This window comes from Gymnogyps californianus, chromosome 3 (genome assembly GCF_018139145.2).
Source record: "Gymnogyps californianus isolate 813 chromosome 3, ASM1813914v2, whole genome shotgun sequence".
In the NCBI taxonomy this organism is placed as follows: Eukaryota; Metazoa; Chordata; class Aves; order Accipitriformes; family Cathartidae; genus Gymnogyps; species Gymnogyps californianus.
The window spans coordinates 119,933,216-119,955,866 of record NC_059473.1 but is presented as its reverse complement, the minus strand read 5'-3'; the positions used below and the strand labels follow the sequence as shown (position 1 = coordinate 119,955,866).

The following is a 22,651-nucleotide window of genomic DNA, read 5'->3' as shown; positions in this document are numbered from 1 at the left end:
TATATCAAAAAGTTCCTTTTTACTTTGAGACTTGAAACAGTTATGCCACTGGTTTTTTTAACTTAGCTTTTTTCCTTTGAAATTATGAATGTTGCAGTTGAAAAAGTCGAAATTCTTACAGTGTTCCCTATATGTTCTTTTTTTGAAAACTCTCTTTTAGCTCAATAGTGTCTACTCTTCTTGCCCTAATGGATGGACTGGATAATAGAGGTGAAATAGTTGTAATTGGTGCTACAAACAGACTGGATTCTATAGATCCTGCACTCAGGAGACCTGGTCGCTTTGACAGGGAATTTCTTTTCAACTTGCCTGATCAAAAGGTAAAACTTACAAAGGAGATTTATTAATAAACATTTCTGGTATATTAAACGTTTGAATGCCTGACAACCAAGCTTATGAAATAAAAATATGCATTCTTACTTGTAAGAATGTTTAATTTTAGGAAAACATTTTTAGTAAAAACACATTGTATACATAAAGTTGTATTGAACTTCAAGTCTTCAGAATATAGTTAAAACTAAACAGAGGGGTAGATTGTTCGTGTTAAACTGAATTGCTGATCTAAAAACTGTGGTTTTGTATGGATTTGTATAATAAGCCCTAACTATTGGTTTGGAGTTTTGGAAGTTGCGGTAAGAGAAAATAGCTTTATTATCATGTAGACTGCTAAGCACATAAAAATTGTACATGCAAAGCCAGACATTATATTCGCAACGGGAACATTTCAGTTCCTTGTTCTAGACTTCTATAAACTCAGCCATAATATTTCATGAATTTATACTTTAAATTTACTTTGCATATTGATAGGTGTATTTGGATTCCATAGAATTTTAAAATGAAATAGTTTTGGAATTCATGTCTATGTACTGTGCTAATCAGCAATAAATTAATTGTTGAGGCATTTGACAGTAGAATAGGTGCAGCAATTAAAAATTAAATGATGAAATTATGATAATTCCTAATAGAACATGAGTTTTGATCAGTTCATGTATAATAATGTTGTTGATTAAACAAACAGCAATTAAAATGTGTCACTGGTATACTGAAAAAATTACTGCTTATATATGAAATTAAAAAAGAAGGGAAAACCTTTGCTCTTGAGAGACTTTTGAGTGCTAAGTTCTATTTTATGCATCTCAGTGACATGTCAAAACCAGGTGAAATAACTTTATAGTCACATGAATAAATATTTTTGTCTAAAATATTACAACATGGATTTGGCTTGCTGATTTTGATTTTTTTTCTGTTTTTTTCTTTTTTTTTTTTTTTTTTTTTTTAAATCAGGCACGAAAGCACATTTTACAAATTCATACCAGGGATTGGAACCCCAAATTGTCAGATCCTTTCTTAGGAGAACTGGCTGAAAAATGTGTTGGTAAGTGTTATGATGTTAGTACTTTTACTATAGATGCTTTCTCTTCTGTGTAAAACTTTGAAGGTATGTTAAATGTATCAGGATATTTTATTCTTTTTACCTTTCTAAACTTCTGTACTTTCAACAACGCTCTTTTTGTAATAACAAAATACGCTTCTGTCTTACTAAAACACAAAATGAGTAGCTAGTAGTTGTTTGAAAATACAATCATGTTTCCTTTCTGTAACATCACTGTCCTTATATAGGATGCATACCCTCAAAGAGAAGCAAAATGAAGTGGGAATTGGAATCTTTAGGTAGACTTCCCATTAAATTAGTATATTATAGAAGAGATAGGGAAACTTGGGGTTTTTTTTCTGTCTACTTATGGAGGCAAAAAAAAAAAAATCAGTACTTGTGTGGGGGTGTTTTGTTTTTGTTTTTGGTTTTTTTTTTAACTGACTGGCATGCTCTCCTCTGACAGAAATCCAACAAACTAACCAGCCTTTCTAAAGATGAATTTTTTCCCAGATTGCTAGCACAGAACAACGTCAAAGTGTAGATATAGGCAGGGGGGGAAAAAAGCACCACACCATGAGTACATTAAATATACCTTTGGAGCGCCCAAAGACCTGCTGTACTGAATGGAGGATGGTTGTTCAAGATAAACCTGCTGCTTAAAAGCTAATCAGAAATAAACCCAAATATTTTTATAGTGAATTTAACAGAGGAAATGACCCTAAAACACACACCACAATCTCTTCTCAACAATTTGTCATGCAAAGATACATCCTCTGTCAGTCATCTGCTTGGACAAGCACTGAAGTTCTCAGAAAAAGGACAATCTCAAATATCTGTGCATTGGAATCCATCATCAGAGAAATAAGAACTTTAAATTGAACATCAGTCCATTCAGTCAGCTACAGTACATCCGAATTATCCTCTTCATCCACAGGGACATCTATCATCGAAGCAGCATCCCTCCGCTTTTGATGCACAAAGACCTCAACATCTTCTGGTGAGGAGAAAACATAACTATCCAGCAAACTCCACTTTAAGCTTTGCCGGGTATAAGACAGCATGTGCCAAACCCATTTCATGTAAATTCTGCTTGATTTGTGCAAAGACGTGGTGCTGCTTAGTGGGAGAGAGGGGAATAGATGGGATAAAACCCAGTTGTTTCTTTGAAAATTCACCATATTTTTGCATTGAGAACACAAGTATGCATTTTAAAATTTCAGACCATAGGGAAAGCCGTTTGTAGGTTTGATTGGAAGACATTCTTTGTGCTCAATAAAGCCTGTCAGTTCTGTGGAAAAGTCAGCTAACAAAAAAAAAATACCCTGTTCTGTTTTCTTTGGCTTTCCTACTATTCCAACTATTGTGCACCTGATTGTCTCCATTCTGTATCTTGGAATTTAAATGTTTCCATACATCCAAGATTAAAACCTTTTGACTATTACAAGGACTTTTTAAAACAGCTGAAGTAAGACTGGTTTATCTTCGTCTTGAGATTGCCTCATCATTTCTATAAGTGAAATCTGCAGCAACTAATTATTTAAACAGACTTTCCAGATTCTTTGTGGCCATTGCAAATCAGACTCACTGGCACACTTGTCATATGATACAGTATACACTGGTCTGCTATTTCCTCTTGTCTGCAGGTTTTCTTTAAAAACAAACAAACAACACCCCCTCTTCCCCAAGTAAAAGCTGCCTAGACTCGACAGGCTTTTTGCACAGCATGGTTTATACCTCTCTCCAGTTCAGCAAACTTGGCAACACTTAACTACAAGCGTATGGATCCTAATGAAGAAAACTGCTGAAATACTACCAAAGTAAATGACTTTGGGGAAGCAGGTGTATGTGCAACTCAGAACTTTTTAAGATCCAGGGGTGTAATTATATAGGAATTAGAAGGGAAAAGCCCCAGGACTTGCAAAAAATAGGTTATTTCCTGAGGGTTGATTTTTGTCCCAGGTGTTAGGGATTACATACCTTTTAGGAGATTCCTATGTATGTGAGAATTAAAGAACCCCCTTCAGTGAATGACCACATGACTGCAATGTGTGTGGGACAAAGTGAAGCAGCTTGGGGAGAGCATAGAATTGCTCAGATGACCACACACCGATGTCTTATTAGTACCTTCAATAAACACAAGTAATTATTATGTTTTTTTTCTCCTTACTGGAGATGGGCCCCAGATATCCTGAACTTTATAAATCCTTTTTTATCTCTTGTGCTTACTTCATTGTTCAGAATGACAACTTTCTGTAGGCAGAGACACTGTTACCTATTAACTCAGTCTTGTAGGAAACAAAACATATTAGCAACCGAAAAAGTGTGAATTCCTCTATCTGTCATCTTGCAGATGAATCTTTTTACAATGTAATAAAGGTTATTTAAATAATGTTAAATAGAATTGTAAAGAAGCAAACCATCACACTCAAGATGCTTGTTAAAAATACTCTATTCTGTGCTTATTATTGTAGGAGCATTTTGTGGCAAAATGATATCTTGTTAGATTTTTCTTTCCCATCCTAATGTAATAATGTCATTAGTGTTCATGTTTTTCACAATTTAAAAAAAAAACGTAGTTATTTCTCATTTCTGTCATCATACGGAGGTGTTCGCTAACTCTCTTTCCCTGCAGTCCATTTTAGGAGTTGTAGGGGGCTGCATGATATAAATTGCAAGAAGTGGTCAAGATTGTTCGCCTAAACATTTCACCCAGTTCAGTAGCAGTTTGTTGTAGGTATTTGGGGTGGATATTAGGGAGAAGAAACTTTAAAGAGGACATGATTTCTGCACAGTAGAGGTGGAAGAGTACGACTTTAAAATTTCAGTGATTAAAGTGCAGTCTTTGGAAACCTACATGGGAATCCACTTGTTTTCTGTCCTGCTCTTTGAAAGCTGTACTTTGAAAATGTGGTGATGGGTAGAACAAAATGGGCTACTTGACAAGAATACTTGTTTTGTGCTAAGTTAAGGTGTGCCAGTACATTTTGCCTGCCAAATTGCACATCCTTTGTGAGATGCTTCAAAAATGGAAGCAAACGCACTGAGCCTTGGTTTTATATTATAGTGTCAATTTGGGCAAAAATAAATTCAGGTTATTTACTGTTGACATGATACATTTTATTTTGCTTTGACAATACTTTACTCATGTTTTTCTTCCTCTTAATCAGTGTGCATTTTACTTCTCAGAAATAAAAAGCTCTTTAATGTTTCACAAGATACAGGATTTTTGCAGTTTTCCTGTCACTGAAATGGATGTACAGTATGCACAAGAGAGTCCCTCAAAAAGAGACACCAATTATTAGTCTTCAAATGTAACTGCTCCTGAGAAATGAAAAGTAGAAATGGAGACTAATTGTGTATCTGATCACCTGAGAATTTAATTTTAAAAATAGGCTACAGGCTATTATTTCCTAATTTTGCAATTCTTTGGAGATGTACAAGCGGTGATTAAAATAACTGTTAGAAAGTGATATTACAGCATTTATTAATAGAAAAATTGGAAAGGATATAGCTCCTGAGTTGCTGAGTCTTTTGTCATGAAGATGCTAAATTAGTTTTTAAGGTGACAGGCATTCAGGGTGCTATATATCTCTAGCACGTCTTTGATTTAAGCTTTGGTGTAGTGCCCCCCAAAATTTTTTGTTTAATCCAGTATGCTTGTTAGATGAGAAGTGGACCCCAGTTTAAATGGGAATATGATACCTGATATTGAAAGAACAAAGCAGAATTTAGAGGAAAAACCTTGGTTTTGATTTCTCTGATGCACCTGTAGCTACTGTGTAATGGGTTCACATGGTTGATGGAGTGTGCCTGCATGGTTTTGATTTCATGATGGGGGTTAGTTAAAAAAAACCAAACCAAAACAAAAAACCTTAGTGCTGAAAATAGTTAGTTGCCTATTGACTAATATAGTGGATGTATTTGAACATATTTGAAATGTCACGTGTATTTATTTCAAGGTATCTTGTGAATGTGAATTCCTACATACTTTTTAGACAACAGTCACAGTATGTGCTCATCAAGTTTACACAATTATAGCTACTAACCTTTTTATAAAATTGGAAAGCTTAGTTTAAAAGTTGCAGAAGGAGCCTGGTATTTATGGTGATCTTCCATCTGGTTTTTTTTTTTGCTTTTTAAAAATTACTTTCAAGTATATATGAGAAACTCAGGTGGAATTTGAATTCTCAGCTGATTTAAGTCATCTTTATAGCTGAAAAGTTGGTATCTTTTATTATTATCCACCGAATTTATGTATCTGAAAGACGGGGATGGAAGATTGTCTATCTTCCATATTAATTGCTTCCTTTTTTATTTTTCAACACTGTCTATGGAATCAGCTTTGTTTCTTGTTGCTGTATGGATCTTGTAAAAATGTGCGTGCCAGCAGCACTGAAAGAATGTCAGAAGACAGAGAGAAACAAAGCAGGCTTCAGATTTGGGACTTGGTGCTGCCAAAAGACCAGTACAAAAATAGAGTAGAAAAAGTGCAAATGGTTTAAGACCTGGTGAGGAGGAGGCAGTCTGGTTTAAAAAAAGTTGATTGAGAATAATTTAACTAAAGAATTGATTAATTAGCTTCTATAAACACTTCATTGCAAACCCATGAACTTTTATGTGGCACTACCTCAGTGCAACACGTTTTCCTATAGTGACTATAATTCTTTAGAAGAGTTTTCCCACTGGAATAATGTTTTACATTTCTTGAAAGATGGAGCTATGGTGCTGCAAAATACAGTGGCATATTAATGTCTTTTGCTGAGAAATATGGAAAAATTTGAAATCTAATTTCTAGCTCCGGAGAAAAACCCCAAACCATTAGTACTGCAAAAGACACAGAGGTATTAAGTCTCTCAGTATTTCATAATTATCAGATCTGTGTTTTTCAGTAATGATGATTAAGCAATTATAGGTAGCCATCTGTAGATATTTACGAAGCTAGGCTAAATTAAAATTCTAATGCTTTTTAATAGTTTTTCTACTCTTTCAGTTATATTAGTAAAATGATGAAACTCTAAAAAGTCTGAAACATTTTTCTTGATAGTAAAAGTTCACATTTTTCCAGGAGTCCACAGTATGCTTTTTTAACAAGAGATTTCATCTCTTTCATATTCTACTCATGAAACATTTTTCTTTATACTGCTCATTTTCTCGGTCTGTAAAAGTTTAAAGTTGGTGATGTTCATCCAGTGTAACAAAATTACTTTGCTATTAAAAAATATAATCATGTAGAGATACTAAAGTAAAAAAGGAGGAGAGGGGCTAGCCTGCTAAAATTGCACACATACTTTAGACAATATTAAGGAAAAAGAAAGAGCAATGACAGACCTATAACCCTAGGCTGAAAATACACTATATATCGCACTATATAGTGAAACTGTAGGTCATTTTAACCTCAATGTGGAATTCATTTCTTACTATATTTCAATATACCTGTACATAATTTCTCGGTACACAGCACTGTCACTGGATTATGACCTGATGCCTTTTGGCAGATGCTTTGTGGACCTTGACAATTAAGTATTACTGATTATTTTTAGCTTTAGGCATGTTTGAAATGTATGTAGCACAGCAATGCTATTTCATGGAAGATATTTTTGTTTTTGTGTGCACTAGGGTACTGTGGAGCTGACATAAAAGCACTTTGCACTGAGGCTGCCTTGATTGCCCTGAGACGACGCTATCCCCAGATTTATGTGAGCAGTCAGAAACTACAGCTTGATGTTTCTTCAGTAGTTCTCAGCGCACAGGATTTTTATCATGCAATGCAGAATATTGTGCCTGCTTCCCAACGTGCCGTGACGTCTTCAGGACATGCGTTATCTCCTGTGATCAGACCACTCTTGGAACGTACCTTCACTAACCTTCTTGAGGTTTTACACAAAGTGTTTCCTCATGCTGAATTTAGCCAGGGTGACAAAAGTGAAGGTATGTTGTTTGGGTTTTTTTTTGCAAATGCTGTTTCAATTTGGAAATATTTCAGCTGGCTTTCTTGTATTGCTAGCCTTAAACCTGATGTGTATTTGGTTCAGTGTTGTTAGTATGTAAATACAATTTGCTTGGATGTTGCATAATTATTTTTGCTGATTCCAAGTTGCTGTAGAATTTAATAAACTGACCTATATAGACTAAGATCCCATAGGTGTAAGTGCCACCTGAAAAAAGGAGAACCCCCAAGTAATTAACAATTTAAATACGAGAAATAATGGGGCATAATCAGATGGCAGAACAAAAGAAAATAGTGAGATAATGTTGCTCAGTGTGTTAGGACCTGAAATTGGTGCTCCTGTCCTGAGTGTCAATTAGCTGTCTCCAGTCCTTTGCTTGTTGATGGTGCAGAAGCAGGCTGCGAAGGAGTGCTGCGGGGAGCTCGCAGCTCAGCAGGTGAGACTGTGGTTAGCTGAGATACCTGAGCCTGTGTAGTGGTCGTCTGCTGGTTAAGGAGAAAGTCCTGAGGCTTCCCTCCCCTTGAACTGGCCTGATGCACTCCTGATCCTGTGAGTTGATTCTGCTGGCTTAGCAAGTGGAGAACTATTTGCTCTTTTGTCAAGTTAGCTTTTTGCCAAATTAGTGAGTAAAATGAACTTACTGAGGGGTCAGATGTATGCCAGAACCCTGCTGCAATGGGAGCAATGTGAGTGCATTGAGGAAGCAGGGAATAAGAAGGAATGCGACTGACTGTTTTGACTGGCAGTGAGTCAATAGGTTCTGGGTTTTTTTTACCCAGCTCTCCTCTGAGACGTACTTTAATAGTTACCCTGGTCATTTCTTGGAAGTTAAATGTTGAACAAGGTATCTTGGTTTTGATACCTACTTATTCTGACATATTATTTTCTACTGTTCTTATCTAGGATCACCCTCACCCTCCCAGCTATGTAAACAGTACTTGTGGTTGTGTGTGATTAACTTGAAAATAGCCCAGTCATAAAGCAAATCTGTGACAGCCATGACTTTCTTTTCATTCCTATTCCAGAGCACGCTTTCAGGCTGCAGCCCAGGCAGCTTAAGTTGATCCTTGTGCTGGCTGCTGCAGTTCCTCCAGCACAGCTGTGCATTTTTGCTCTATCCCTTCCATTTACTTTAGTACATCAGGCCCTTTGTTAAACCATTTTAGCCAGCACACTCATCCAAAAATGATATTTTTTTTTGTCTGGTTAGTTTTCTGCTGACTGTGGGATAGCTGGAGGTTTTAACAAGTGTTGGAGTTGGCATGAGGTGGGGCCTGGGAGCATGTGGTGGTGGGTAGGGGGAAGTGAGCTGGCTTGCAGCTGCAGTTAGATCGTATTAGGCTCTTGTAACCAAAGTTGTTTAAGATGCTTAAGTCTCTCTGTATACCATTAACCTGTTGGTAATGTCCAATTTAGAGATTGTCATTATTGTTGAAGAATTGAATTAGGTGTCCCTGTCTTTGTTGTAAAGTTCTAGTTCAGAATATTTTCTTCGGTTACATTCTTTACATTCTTATTTATTACTGCTCATTATTGCTAAGAAAGTGAGTTTGGAAGCATTCATTGATTTAAATAGTTTTACCAGATAATTCTGCTGCTATGGCTACTTTTAAATGTTTGTAGATAATCGATTTTGAAGATACATGAACTAAGATTTCTCTTAATGTTTCCTCTGTACCTTAGTTTTTCTTCTTACCCCCTTAAACCCAAGAAAATATTGAATAATAAGCTTAATCTGTGTTAAAAACAGCAAAATCCATTTTCACATACAATGATTTTAAATGTAAGTGTAGATTACACACTAGGGCTTCAGTTTTTCTTGAATTCAGAGCCAGGTATATAGCAGATGCTTACTGGTGTGCTTGCAATCTGCAAATCTAGTTTTCTACATGTCTTTGCAGTTCACTAATGATTCTTGTTTCTCGTAGCTCAGTGAGTCAGACGCTCAAGCAAAGGATGTCACAGAGGCTTGATGCTTGGGATTAAAAGATGGGCTACCTTTTTTAATAATTATATATTTTAGGAAGCAAAAGCTGTGTCCGGTGCATGAGCATAAGACTTATCCTATGGTCTACATTTGGTATGGCAAAAATTCTGCCTGTTCAGGGATTACAGTGAGCCAAGAGTTAGGAGGCCTATGTCCAGTTGATTTGAAGGCCTCTATCCTTGCCTGGAGCTAAATGTCCGGCAGCTGCTGAACCGCTTTTTCTTGCTATGGACTAGGTTTTGGCCAGTGGTTGGGGTCTGCAAGGCTTTTTTTATCTTTGCCCCCTGAGGAACGATTGTCAGGTGTGTGACTGCATCATGCCTTGCCAAGGGATGTGGCACGTCCTCATCCCATACCAGCAGAATATTATTCCTGCCCAGCCTCCTCTGAATCCAGTTTCTTACATCACACAGCCAGCTAAGGGAACCTGTGTTGTCTCTTAACCATTTTTTCTGGGACCATATGTCCAGATGCATAGCCCTTAGATGGTGTCTCCATCCAACACTTAACGCTGCCTTGAAGTTGATTCCTTTGTCCCATAGTGGTGCTTTGATCAGTGTAGCAGGACCTGTGCCATGACTTCACGTAAATCAGGCAAATCATGCAGTGGATCTTATATTTGAGAATAACACTTAGATATCTCTGTATTCCACACTTTCATTTCACAGCAGTCCATTTTTCTAAGTGGCTGTGGCCAACTTGAGCTACTATTAGGATATCCGGTGGTTGCCCTGAACAGCTGCAGTGACTCTGGGCTGCTCTCAGGCATGCTGCCCATCCATCGCAGAGCATTTTATTCCTCAGGAGACCTGACCTCTGCACTGCTCTTACTGTATGGCTGAGTGACTGTGACCGTTTTCATCCCATCGTTGCAGACTGATTTCTCTATGGGAATGAGAATGAGTGGCTTCCTTAGGGTAACATCAACTAAACTCCTTTCCTGGGGGAAATAAAGATCTTGCAGCAGTTTCTTCCCATTATCAAATCGCAGTAGTCTACTCTTAATCCCATTGCAGCTCTGGTAGCTAATCTAGCTGTACCTGATTTTCAACTGTCAACTGGTTGTTTTGGTTTAGTGCTGTGTTTGTATTCTTTGCAGTTGTTTGTCCCTGCAGTCTGTCTTTTGAATGTAATGAGTCTTTTAGCTTTTTGTTTCTGACGGTCTATATAGAAGGTACTTCAGTTCATTATGCTACTATATTAGCAAAGGAATTAAAATAGCTTAAAGTATGGTATATGAACATGGAATGAATTGAACTGATTTGGATAAAAAATAATTTGATATTCTTTGGCAGATGATCAGAGGGTGGAAAACAGTTCTTCATAAACATACATTGTCTAGTCATGCTGAGAATAATTTTGGAAGAAGTGTACCTGTAAAAATTTGGGCACTTAGAACAAATAAATAAGTACAAAATTCTATATAGTCTGAGGAATTACAGATTTTATCACTTTATCCTTGGAAAACCCCTAGCTGTGAAATAAAACCAAAGGAAGCATTTCATAAGAAGTTAAACATTTGTTGTATTCGTGAAGCTGTTCTGCTTGATGCTTTAAAAAAATAAATTGTAATTATGATTAGACTTCTACAGTATTTAATTTGTTTTGGTTTTTGAAGTAATAAGTACTTATTCTGTGTTCTGATATTTAGACAGTTTAACTCATTTTTTCTACATTTGAAAATGTGTTATAATTTGCATGAAGAAAATTGTAATGTCTTGTTTATAATGCGTGTACTTAGAAGTGATAAGGTTCTAATTAATGTATTTCTTGGAACAGATGTACCAAGTCTAATATTAGATGATAGTGAAGATGAGAATGCTTCATCAATTTTTGAGACTAGCTGTCACTCGGGATCACCAAAGAAACAGTCATCAGCTGCTATACATAAACCCTACCTTCATTTTACAATGTGAGTGTTTCTCTAAATGCATATAACCAGATAGATAAAACCATGACATTCTTAGATCGGGAGAGGTAACAAAGACGATCTTTTGCTTTGTGGTGGCAATGGTGTTCTGTAATAGAAACATGTAAGTGTATGGACAAGAGTTGTAAATATGTGAATAGTCTTAGGAAAGGCCACATCCTAGACACAGTAATCAGAAATATTTTGCAACAGACAGGTGTAGCTTAGAAGTAAGGATGTTAACAGCAATTCTTCATTGTAAAAAGCCATTTTGAGTGGAAAGATTAAGAACTGGGAAGAGAGGTATGTAGGAATATTTTGGAGGGATTGTTTGCTTTTTCTTGGTCTGAAGTATTGTTGAGCTTCAGTGTATGCAGCTGTTTGGATGCATTATATAATTCATGCATTCAGCATTGCTAACACCTTTTTTTCATTGTTTCATATAGAAGGTTTTGGGAAAATGGGAATTTAGAAAGTGTGTGTGAAATTTGGATGAGTCTTTCCTGTATAAATTGGACTGCATGTAATTATAAATGTAATACTACAGTAATTAACAATAATAAACTAACATTTCTTTGTTTTGTATTAAGAATAGTTTTAGACTACTTTGTGATGGGTTCTGCAGGGAGTTTGCTAAATAAAGAAAATGAGGTTAGGAAAACTGTTCAGTAGTAGTACTGTTTAGTAGAGCCATCTTGTGGAAAACTGCTAAAATTTTTTGTGCTAAAGAGTAATGCCAGAACAGCATAAACTTAAAAATAAGGATTTAAGTTCAAATAGTTTGAGGTACATAGTCAAGTATTTTAATGCCAAATTTAAGCTTTTGTTATGAGATCGGGAGGGGGGAACCCAAAACCAAAACAACGATACATGTTTGTGTGGATATGTGTCTAAATAAAATAACTTCGGAGAGTATGTTTATTTTTGTATAGTATGTAAGCCTCTCTTAATCCATCTTTCTGAGCATTTTTGATTGCTATCTGTGTGTGTAACCTCCACCACCAGAACTGAAAAGCCAAAGGTCAAAAATGTTCATAGCTGTTACAAAATATTTAACCTGAAATAAAACCATCCAGTCTTGTTTCACTGCCCGAGCTGATTGATGTGCAGATAAAAATGCCTTAATGAGAGAAAATGCAAATTAATTAAAAAACTTTCTTGTTTCATAATCAATTTTCTATAAATGGAAAAGACTTTTAATGGAAAAACCTAATGCTTCTCTCTTCATGTCTCACTTGGCCCCAAAACAGGGCAAAACCCCCCAAAACAAACAGACACAAAAACCCGAAAATCCTTGTGTGGGCTCCTTAGGATTTCTTCTCAACAGCAAAAACAAAAAATAAGTTTACCTTTGCAGTTTTTCCTTTAAAATCCTTCTTTTGTGTGGAAGTCTACTGAATACAAGTGTGTGAATATGCTAGAATAGAAGATGAATGGTGATTTTATTCAATCCTGCATCAGGTCCTATTTCTTAAATAAACAAGGTATTGAAAAATTAGGTGGTTCTTGGAAATCCTGGGTAGCACTTAAGGGGTGAATGGATTGAGCTGGGATTCCTGAGGCTACTGAAGAGATGCTTTAGTAGTTAGGACTGAACTAGACATGATTAAATAGATATCTTCACTGGAAGTCCATTAAGTCTTTTTATATGATGAAGGAATTGGTTTTAAATAAACTGGTTATAGTCAAAATTTTCATGAATTTAGTATGTGCATAGCTTTGCACAACGAGTTTGAATTCAATTGTGAAATCAAAGAATAGACAAAGCTCAAGTTATTGAGACTTGAAGTAGTGTTGAGGTATAGTAGAGTTAGTTGAATTTTTTCAGGCTATTGTAGGAAACTATTACCCATTACTGAAAGTCTTTTGGATTCTAAAATATCTCATTATATATGTATGCATCCATTGATAACATTGGCATGTTAATTGTATTTTGTAACTGTTATTCTGTTGCAGGTCAGCTTATCACCAGCCAACCTCTTACAGACCAAGATTACTGCTATCTGGAGAGAGAGGTTCGGGTCAGACTTCGCACCTTGCTCCAGCCCTATTGCACACTCTTGAAAAATTCTCTGTACACAGGCTAGATCTGCCAGCACTTTATTCAGTCAGTGCCAAAACGCCTGAAGAATCATGTGCACAGGTGACATTTCAGATTCTCTTGTAATGAGTAAATTATGTAATTCTGGAACAGATTAGTTGCATCAGCATAAAGGCAGCTAACTGGAATGTAACTTAAAAGCCAGGTTTTCATAGGCTCCTTCTATTTTCATGTTTAAAAGAAAGGGGTCTCTAGAGGGTGACTGAGGTCTCTCTGCTGACTAGTGAGAGTAATTACATTTTTAACTTGCCCCCTCAGTCACATACCTAATGTCAAGTAAGCTTAATCTGGGTATTCAGTTCCTGATTTTCATTTTATTAGCTCGTGTATGAATTGGTGTGCTGTGGTTCTAGGTTAATTTGCTTAGTTTTAAATGTTTTAGGTTTTGAAACAGTTTGTGGTGGATTTTGCATGGATTGCAAACGAGTTTAATTTTCATCTTGATTGTTCAGTCTTAGCAAGTTTTTAAAACATACATGATAAGTAGTTGTTTTGTAGTCTCCCTAGCACATTGATGTAAAATAATTGAATGATACAGCTAACAGTCACAAACACTTATTTAGAAAGCCTTTACCATTAGATAATTTTATTTTACTGGAAGAGTTGTATATAAAATACCACAAACATGAGTCATTTCCTAGTCCACAAGAATTTTATTACTCACAAGTGATAATAATAATTAGTTTCTTAGTTTAAATACCACTGTTTCTTTTAATTAGATCTTCCGTGAAGCTCGAAGAACAGTACCAAGTATTGTTTACATGCCTCATATTGGTGATTGGTGGGAAGCTGTCAGTGAAACTGTGAGAGCTACTTTTCTAACTTTGCTGCAAGATATACCATCTTTCTCCCCTATATTTCTACTGTCTACCTCTGAGTCCATGTATAGTGAATTGCCTGAAGAGGTAAGTTTATTGTGGAAGGAGGCATTTTTAGGGAGATACGTGCTCTTCAGAATGTTTTGATCATGTAAAAACACTCTGTTTTGCAATGATTTTCTAACTTAAATATGTCAAACTGAAAATGTAATATTAATTATATGTTTGTAATTTTCTTTAGTGAGGGATATACGTCCATATTACCGATTTTCATAATCTCCATGCTACTTTGCTGAGAAGACAAAATGGTTCATTTTGTCAGTTGTTCATTTTGACAAATTACTCCAGTATAATTAAATGCAGATTTGGTCTAAAGGCCTAACCTTTAGCTTTACATCTTCTGAGGCTCAGGATGGGGGAGGGGAGCTCCTATTTTTTGCCTCAACACTTTCTTTGATTTTTTTTTTTTTTTTATTCCACCCTTTCTCTTCTTTTCACTGCAGACATGGCCATTGTTAGGATCATGGGATGCTGCAAGTTTAGTTACTACAGAAAATTCAGTGAGAATTACAAGTATTTGTTTTCCCTAGGCTGTGTATGCAGCTTTGGGTAGAGTTCGCTATCTTCTCTCTTGTGGCTAATTTTGAGAAGTTTGTGACTAGTGTTTTAATATGGTCATTAATTGTGTATTTTTGAGTGGGGGCTCAATTTTCATGTGGCTTTTTCTTTTTTTAGGTGAAATGTATTTTCAGAATCCAGTATGAAGAGGTTTTTTATATTCAAAGACCAAGTGAAGAAGACAGATTGCGATTTTTCAAAGGGTTAATTCTTGATGAGGCAGCAATGCCGCCACCAAGAAGGAAACAGGCTGGTAAACTAAGTTACAGTAAAACCAGTAATAATGTGATCTGAATGTTTTATTTTGTGATATTTTCCTTTCTCAAAAGGTGTGGGTAAATGACAGGTAGTGTAATTAACATTTGACAGTGTTAATCAGTGCCCAGAATGAATTTCGTGCATTACAGTTATCAGTTTTGGAAAATGGAGAGCTGTGGGGTTAAGGATGCAGTGATAGTTAGATCGATGAGGCAGATTAAATATATAATGAAATTTAGAGTGGCATAATCCCAAGAGCCGCTGTGTTGTTAATATTTCTGTTGTCTGACTTCTTGTTTTTTTCCCTAGCTCTTCGTGCTCTGGAAGTTCTTCCTCTTGCACTGCCATGTCCTGCCCGTGAGCTGTCAGAAGCAGAAAAACAGCGAATGGAGGACCAGGAAGAGAACACATTGAGAGAGCTGCGGTTGTTTCTCAGGGATGTTACCAAGAGGCTGGCCACAGACAAACGCTTTAACATCTTCAGCAAACCGGTGGATATTGAAGAGGTCTTGTTTCAGTAATGTGCAAACAATGAAGTTGAAACTATTAGAAAAAGAATATAAATTAAAAAAAGGAAATGGATAAGTTAATAAGAAAAATAGGTGTTTGATCTATGATCTTTCCAATCTAAAATGCTGATTTTTAGCTGATGAGATAGTCACAGCCTCATCATCTGTGATGCAAGGAGTTGGAGCATGTTCTTTGGCTTTACCAGTGACCTATTGAAAAAACTTGTGCATTCCTGTCAATTTTATAACTGAAATCAGCATTTAAAAATGCCATCACTCCTATCTCTACCAATGCTCCTGAAATATTTGAAACCATAAATATAATTCTTTAATAAAAGCTTTTACAACATTGTAATCATAGGCGTGTTAATATTGGGAAAGTGATCTGTGTTCTGTAATGTATTCAGCTTTAATAGTATTGTTGAATAATTTCAGCAGTAATGCTTGCAGATGCCATTAATCACAGATGGTAGCACATTATAAGGCATTAACTGGTCGATTATGGAGTGTGCACACCTAACTGATGAGACAGTTTGATCTGAAAATCTATTTTCAGGTGCTGCTATATGAATAGGATTGTGTTCGGTCTGAGTTTGAGATCAGATGCTGGCCCACCATAAGCTTTGCAAGCTTGCTAATTAAAAAAAAAAAAGCTTAATTGCTTCTGAAGAGAAGCATCTCTTGTGGAAGACATCAGGAGATGAATATGGAACATTAAAAGTACAGCATTGTAAAAAGCAGATTTGCAGTGTGAATTCCATGCAGGATGGAACAGGCATTTTTTATGGGCCCATGCAGTCCTCTCTTAATTTGAACTTCCCTTAGTGTTCGGTGGCTGACTGTTTTTAAAAGACTGACAAGAGCTCTTTAACATGGCAACTTACAGTGTGAGCATGGTCTGAGCCATAACTTTGTTTGATTTTTATTATGAAACTGCTTGGGAGGTCCATTATTGTAGGAAACTCTTCATACTCGTAGTAAAGGCAGTTGTTTCCCCAAAGCACTTGGGGTCTAAGCTTATGTGAGTAAGGGCCTGTAAAGAAGGAACAAATTATCATCCTTGTTTTGTAGATGGAGAGAATCGAAATGTGAATTTGTTATTTAAGGACTTGCCAAAACCCCTGCTAATACCTCACAGCACTAGAAATTAAATGGAATCCTTTTCATCCCACCTGGTGCATTGAAGCACAGAACTATCCTTTCCTTTTCTACAACAGCCTGTCTGATTGACTTTCTTAGAAAATGTGTAAAGTTTGTTCCACTCTTACTTGCATTGCCGAGAGTGCTGCTATGTGATAAGTCAAGGATTTTCCTGACTAATTCAGCAGCAATGTTTACAGTTTCCAGTGAAGATTCTTTCTGATGATGTGCTAACAAGAAAAGGAAGCCTGTGGCTTGGCTTTCCAATCACCGAACTAATTATCATCATGTTTCCATAGAGGGAGACAAAAAGAGAATTTTTGCAATTTTAATTTTTCATCATAAATTTCAATGTGTATATTTAAGGAATTAGGTGATAGACTGCTGTCCACAGAAGTAACGCGTTAATGTTAGTTTATGTTGTAATATATTTTGTATGAATGTCTACAGATACTTTATTAAAAAAAAAAATTCTTACGGAGCCACTATGGCTTGATCCGAGTATGTATTTAACTCTTCAATATTTTGGCAGCCACCATCATATGTGGGTGATTTCAAAAGAAGAAAGGCAATACTGTTTCTGAGGCTGCCAGTATTTTTAATTGATTGTAATCTTAATCACATTGAAACATTCAAGTATAGGGTTTTTTTCCTCGAAGTAAATAACAAATTCATAGGTTTTTTTGGTGAACTTTGTTACAGCTGCTGTGCTGATGCATTTGACTATCAAGCTTGAGACCCTTATGGTATCATTAATTACGTTAAATACTTTTTAGTGTACCCTAGTGGTTGCTAAATCTCCAGTTACGAGCTAAGCTAATAGTAAGCTGTGAACTATGACACAAGGCTTTCTCTTTAGACTGCCCTTCTGTACAGTCAGTCTAACGTCTTCAGTCGATAAAACCTGACTTTTTTTGTTGAACGAGTGATTGAAGGAACTATTCAATAGAAGATATTTAAAAGCTGATAATGTGACTGTTCAGTTTAATGAGAACTTTACCTACAAGGTGAACAAAATATAGCTTCCCTCATTTGTCCTAGGGTTTTGAGTTAGGCTGATTGTTTTTGCCTTTATAATCCAAGACAGTGTTACAACACTATTGAAAAAAGAAAAAAATCAGTCTAAATAAAATTAAAAATACATTTACGTTAAAATGTGTTGCCTCAAAAATACCGTTAAATTCATTTTGAAAGATAAATTGGTGAGCTACTGAAGAAGTAGCAGCTTTGGAAGTCCTGTGTTTTTAGTCTGATAAAACTTCTGTTTTCAGCATAAATTTGTTTAGAAATCAGAATGTTTAGTAAATGTGTTAGAGCTAAGCATGTGGAATGAGTAAGAGTATAAAGATGTGAAATTGGCAATGTTCAACTGGAATGCATATGGTCCTGTGTCATTTCTGTATGCTGTTTATAGGTTTCAGATTACCTTGAAGTTATCAAAGAGCCAATGGACCTATCAACAGTAATAACCAAAATTGATAAACACAACTACTTAACAGCCAAGGATTTCCTAACAGATATTGACCTGATCTGCAGCAATGCATTGGAGTACAATCCAGACAAAGATCCTGGAGGTAAGGACCTACGTTGTTTTGGCCTACCTAAACCCGAAAGACTGGTATTTAATCACGTATTTGGTTACTATTCAGGCATTTAAATAAACTGCATGCTATGTGATAATTAGGATAAGCAACCCCTAAGGGTCTGTGCTTTTAGTATTCTGAGGCATGTGGTGCACTGGGGGACATTATAAGAGCAGGAGAACTACAGCATTCAGAGTTGTTTTCTAATAAATTAGGCTTTGTAGTTCCTTTTCAAATTTGATAGATCCTTTTCAGTGAATAGACTTTGTATATGCAACAAAACCCCAACGTAATTTGGAGAGCTCTGTAGAGAATCCTGCACGCAGTCTGGCAGTGGCCTGCTTTATTTCCACATTGGCTTAGAACGTGAAATTCACACATAGAAATTAAGAACTATGTGTTTGGGGATAGAAATGAAACAGGATAAGTCATCAGGCAAGGAAGTCAGTTGCAGCTGATTAGGAGAGATTAGAAGGTATTGTCTTGACAAAGTGCAATGGGATGCTTTCGGTTAAAATGGAATTTGTAGATTGAAATGCATGTTAAAGCTGTTCATGCTCAAAACTAAGGAAAGAACATCTTGTGTACTCTTCGCTAGGGCTGCCTTATAGTGTACGTTGCCAAAAGAAGACCTTTCAATTGGCAGCTTCCAGAGTCATCAATAAAAAAACAACAACAAAAAATCACCCTTTTAGTGTAGTTGTATTTAATATATGTGATATTTGGAAATCTGGGTCCATCTACAAATGTAGTCCAATGTGTTAAAAAGTTTTTCATTAAATCTTGTGAAATCATTTTACCAGGTTCAAGCCTGATTTTATGTATTTTTCTTGCTTCTCAAAGTTTTGATTTTCTGAGGCATTTGCAAATGCCTCGTGTGGACTAGATACAGTATAGTCTGGTCAAACAGTTACACTTGTTTCACATTGCCTTTTGAACCCAGTCCTGGTTCATATCTGTAGAAGATAAACTTTATTTCTTCAATTTATGATGCATTTTGTTTTACAACTAAAAAAAATACATTGATAATATACAGCAAAAAGTTTTCTGTGTTCTTAATAACACACTTTTGAGGACTTCTAATGTGTAATTGCTGTGAACTAATCAAAGCCCTTGATGGACACTTGGGATTCTGAGTGTCTCTGAAGAGTGCCCGTTTAGAAGATGAGGACTATGAGACACACCTCCTGCATGCAACTGGTCTATGTTTGTGACATAGTGATGGGCTGTGGGAAAAATTGGCATTAATATGCACGCTTTGTTCTCATTTTTAGGCCATTTGGATCGGTGGGCTTGGTTTTTTAATTCTAGGAAATGTAGTCTGAAGAGGTTTTTTTTAAGTTTTAGAGCAGGTGTTATGGGACTACAGACTTCTAAGGTCAGATCTGCTCAGTATCATAAACAACACAAGTCACAGGTTCAGTGTGGCAGAAACATAAAATAGCAAAGACAGCTTGGGGAACATTTAGTGGCAGAAGTTTTCATTGAGCTTGTCCAAAGAGAAAGAGTCTTAAGAAATATATTTAGGGAACCAAAATAGGGATATTTTTTGGTTTTCCTTGCCATCAGGACTGAGCTGGGAGAAATGGATCTGGGTTTCTAGGTTAAGTTTTGGATTGGATTGGAGTTCTCATCATTGAGTAGGTAATGAAAGATGGTTCTGTCCTCTGCATTGTCAACAAATGATGATCTATTGCTATTCTGGCCTGCAAGATTTCTTGAGCTGTTGTATGAATACACTGCTGAAACAGCACATCATGTCTATGTATGTAAGTGTTACATGCACTCAGATGCATTAACTGAATATTAACCTATAAATGCTCACATTCTTTAAAGCTGGGCATATATGCTTGCCTCTGCTTCATGCTTGAATTTGCAGAAGAATCATGCTGTACTTGCTTCTATCCTGTCATTCAGTTGGAAAGGCAATAGGAGTACCAGACTAGCTGTTTTTATATGCAGTACAGATACTCAAAACTGGCTTCTTTGGTTCCCCGCCCCCCCCCCCCCCCCCCCCGGTACTTTGCTATAACATTTCAGATAGGTTATATAGTAAGATTGGTTTGTGTTTTTTTTTTTTTCTTTTCCTCCATTGTTTGACCAGGAAATGTTCTTAAAGGCATGGAAACATTACCATTGTGTGTTAGACATAATAGTATTTGCCTCTTTGAAGCACGGTCTGTAGGAAAGTCTTGCCCATCACAGGATATGAGGAAAGTAGTAGTTCAATCAAATACTCTTGATTTGATTTTTCTTTGTTTTTTTCTTTTTTTTTTCCCCCTCTTTCTTTTGCAAGGGCATCTTAAACTTTATTATCTGACCAACTTTTTAAGGTCTAATATCACAAAATTACATCTGGAAAGAATGCAGTGTATTTTTTGTGATCATAAAACATAATGCTTCACAAATATATGTGGGTAAATAGTTTCCAGTTGATTTAAATGGCAGTAGATTTCACCAGAAAACATATGTAGGGCTCATTTGAGCTAGATACTGGATATTCTTTTTCACTCAGCAGTTTTTTCAGCTGTAAAATTTGCTATTTCTAGAATTATAAACCTTGTTTAATAAATGTTCACTGATATTCTTAACTGTTGTCTTTAGTGATTATTAAAACAGATTAGATCTGCTAATTGTATAATAAGTTGTAGACATTAATGTTGATGTTTGCTGTTGAAGTACCTCTATCAGCTGGAAAAAGTAATTCAGTATGGATGAATTGACAAATTAAATATGTTTGTACTAAAAGCAAACAATGAGTGTTATAGGTTTCATTGAAAGGCAACATTCTAGATGTCAATTTTTTCCACATATGGGCTTACTTATTAAGTTACCATTACTTTTCAAATTTCAACAGCATTGGAATAATTTCTTTTGTGTGTTTCAAAGGTATGGGAACTGGTCTTCTCTGAAAAAATGTTTTTTCATGAGTCACATTTAGGCTTCCAGTGTGGGCAATATTTTTTGTCCTGTTCCCCAAATAGAGATGAAAATGTAGCAAACTCGAGGCTTGTTTCTTGCCAGTTTTTCTCAATGGATTAAAATGAGAAATAGCTATTCAATGTAAGCAATAAAATAATCTGTTTTAGCACAATTTTACCTAGCAGTTGCTAGGTAAAAATTAAGCACTAATTTAAGGTTAAAAAAAACCAAGGGAGGACTATAAGCAAGCCAGGTCTACCTTACAGATTCAGTAGACTTCCAGTATGATTTTGCAGGCAGTATAATTAAATGAATGTTGCTAGACCCCAGTGGGTAAATTAATTCCTGGACAAGTCTCTTGTTACTTTTGGGACTCTCTGCACTGTACTCCATTATACTGTGTAGATCTGCCTGTAGAAGGTGGTACACTTGCTGATTCTAGCAAGTTTCTAAGGATTTAAGTTGATTTAGGTGTGTTTACCATTCACTGTTTGCATTTGTTTATAAATGCCGCTATTGATTAAAGTAACAACTTGTACTTCTGAAAACTCCTGTATCTCTTAAATAGCTGGGTTGTGATTTTTGAGCATGCTATGGTAGTGATCCATCTACATTTTCATACATTTGTAGTATTTCCCAGTTACTTCTGTCTGTATCAGTGTTGTAATATACAATACAGAACAACATAAAATGGTAAAGAATTTACATAATTGTGATAAAATTAACAAGTGTGCTGTCCTGTTTTCTAGATAAAATAATTAGACATAGAGCTTGTACTTTGAAGGACACTGCTCATGCTATCATTGCTGCTGAACTGGATCCAGAATTTAATAAGATGTGTGAAGAAATCAAGGAAGCAAGAAGAAAAAGAGGTATGTTTAACTTCATTTATCATAACATATATGGGACAGAAAACAGAATTTACAAATGTCCATATAAAAATTTAAATTTAAGATGAAATATAGAATGCGTGTCAGACTCAGGCAGTGCATGTTAAAGGATGACTGAGCTTGAAACTTGTCTACTTTTTCCAACTATGTGAGCTTGTCCGATAAGGCACCATCCTTCTTTACAAAAGAAGGATGCATTGCCTATTGGTACAAAAAGTATTCTAGAACACGATGAACAGACAAATGTTGGAATTGCTGTACTAACTGAAGATGTGGTGAAACCAGAGCTGTATTCTAAAAATGCCATGTAATGCAGTGTAATAACAATTATGATTAGGGAGAATGGCATTTAAAACAGTGGATTTTCAGTTCACCCTGGCATGTGCACAGGTGTACTTTTGGTGATCATCTGTTGATTAAGAAACAACTATTACATCCACATTGAGGGGAGCATGAGGTTAACATTCTAATAGTTCAGAATCAGGAAATACAGCCCCCTAACATTGGAGGACATCACTGACTTAGTTTTGTTTAATTAGTGCAGTTATTTTCAACTTGTAGTCCGTAGACCTCCAGCTTCTAAAGTGACCAGA

The 22,651-nt window shown here is 36.0% G+C and overlaps 1 protein-coding gene across 2 annotated transcripts in view; it reads left to right on the top strand.

Annotated features, from left to right (window-relative positions):
* ATAD2B (ATPase family AAA domain containing 2B) overlaps window positions 1-22,651 on the top strand; it is a 77,598-nt gene that overhangs the window by 30,369 nt on the left and 24,578 nt on the right. Inside the window, exons 14-23 of one of the 2 annotated variants that reach the window (XM_050893281.1) lie at window positions 161-320; window positions 1,285-1,375; window positions 6,992-7,303; window positions 11,090-11,222; window positions 13,176-13,362; window positions 14,040-14,225; window positions 14,874-15,009; window positions 15,324-15,505; window positions 18,078-18,237; window positions 21,918-22,040. In XM_050893281.1, the coding sequence (XP_050749238.1) occupies window positions 161-320; window positions 1,285-1,375; window positions 6,992-7,303; window positions 11,090-11,222; window positions 13,176-13,362; window positions 14,040-14,225; window positions 14,874-15,009; window positions 15,324-15,505; window positions 18,078-18,237; window positions 21,918-22,040 (1,670 nt within the window). Of the gene's footprint in view, window positions 1-160; window positions 321-1,284; window positions 1,376-6,991; window positions 7,304-11,089; window positions 11,223-13,175; window positions 13,363-14,039; window positions 14,226-14,873; window positions 15,010-15,323; window positions 15,521-18,077; window positions 18,238-21,917; window positions 22,041-22,651 lie in introns of both variants that reach the window. The other variant, XM_050893280.1, reaches the window with a different exon arrangement.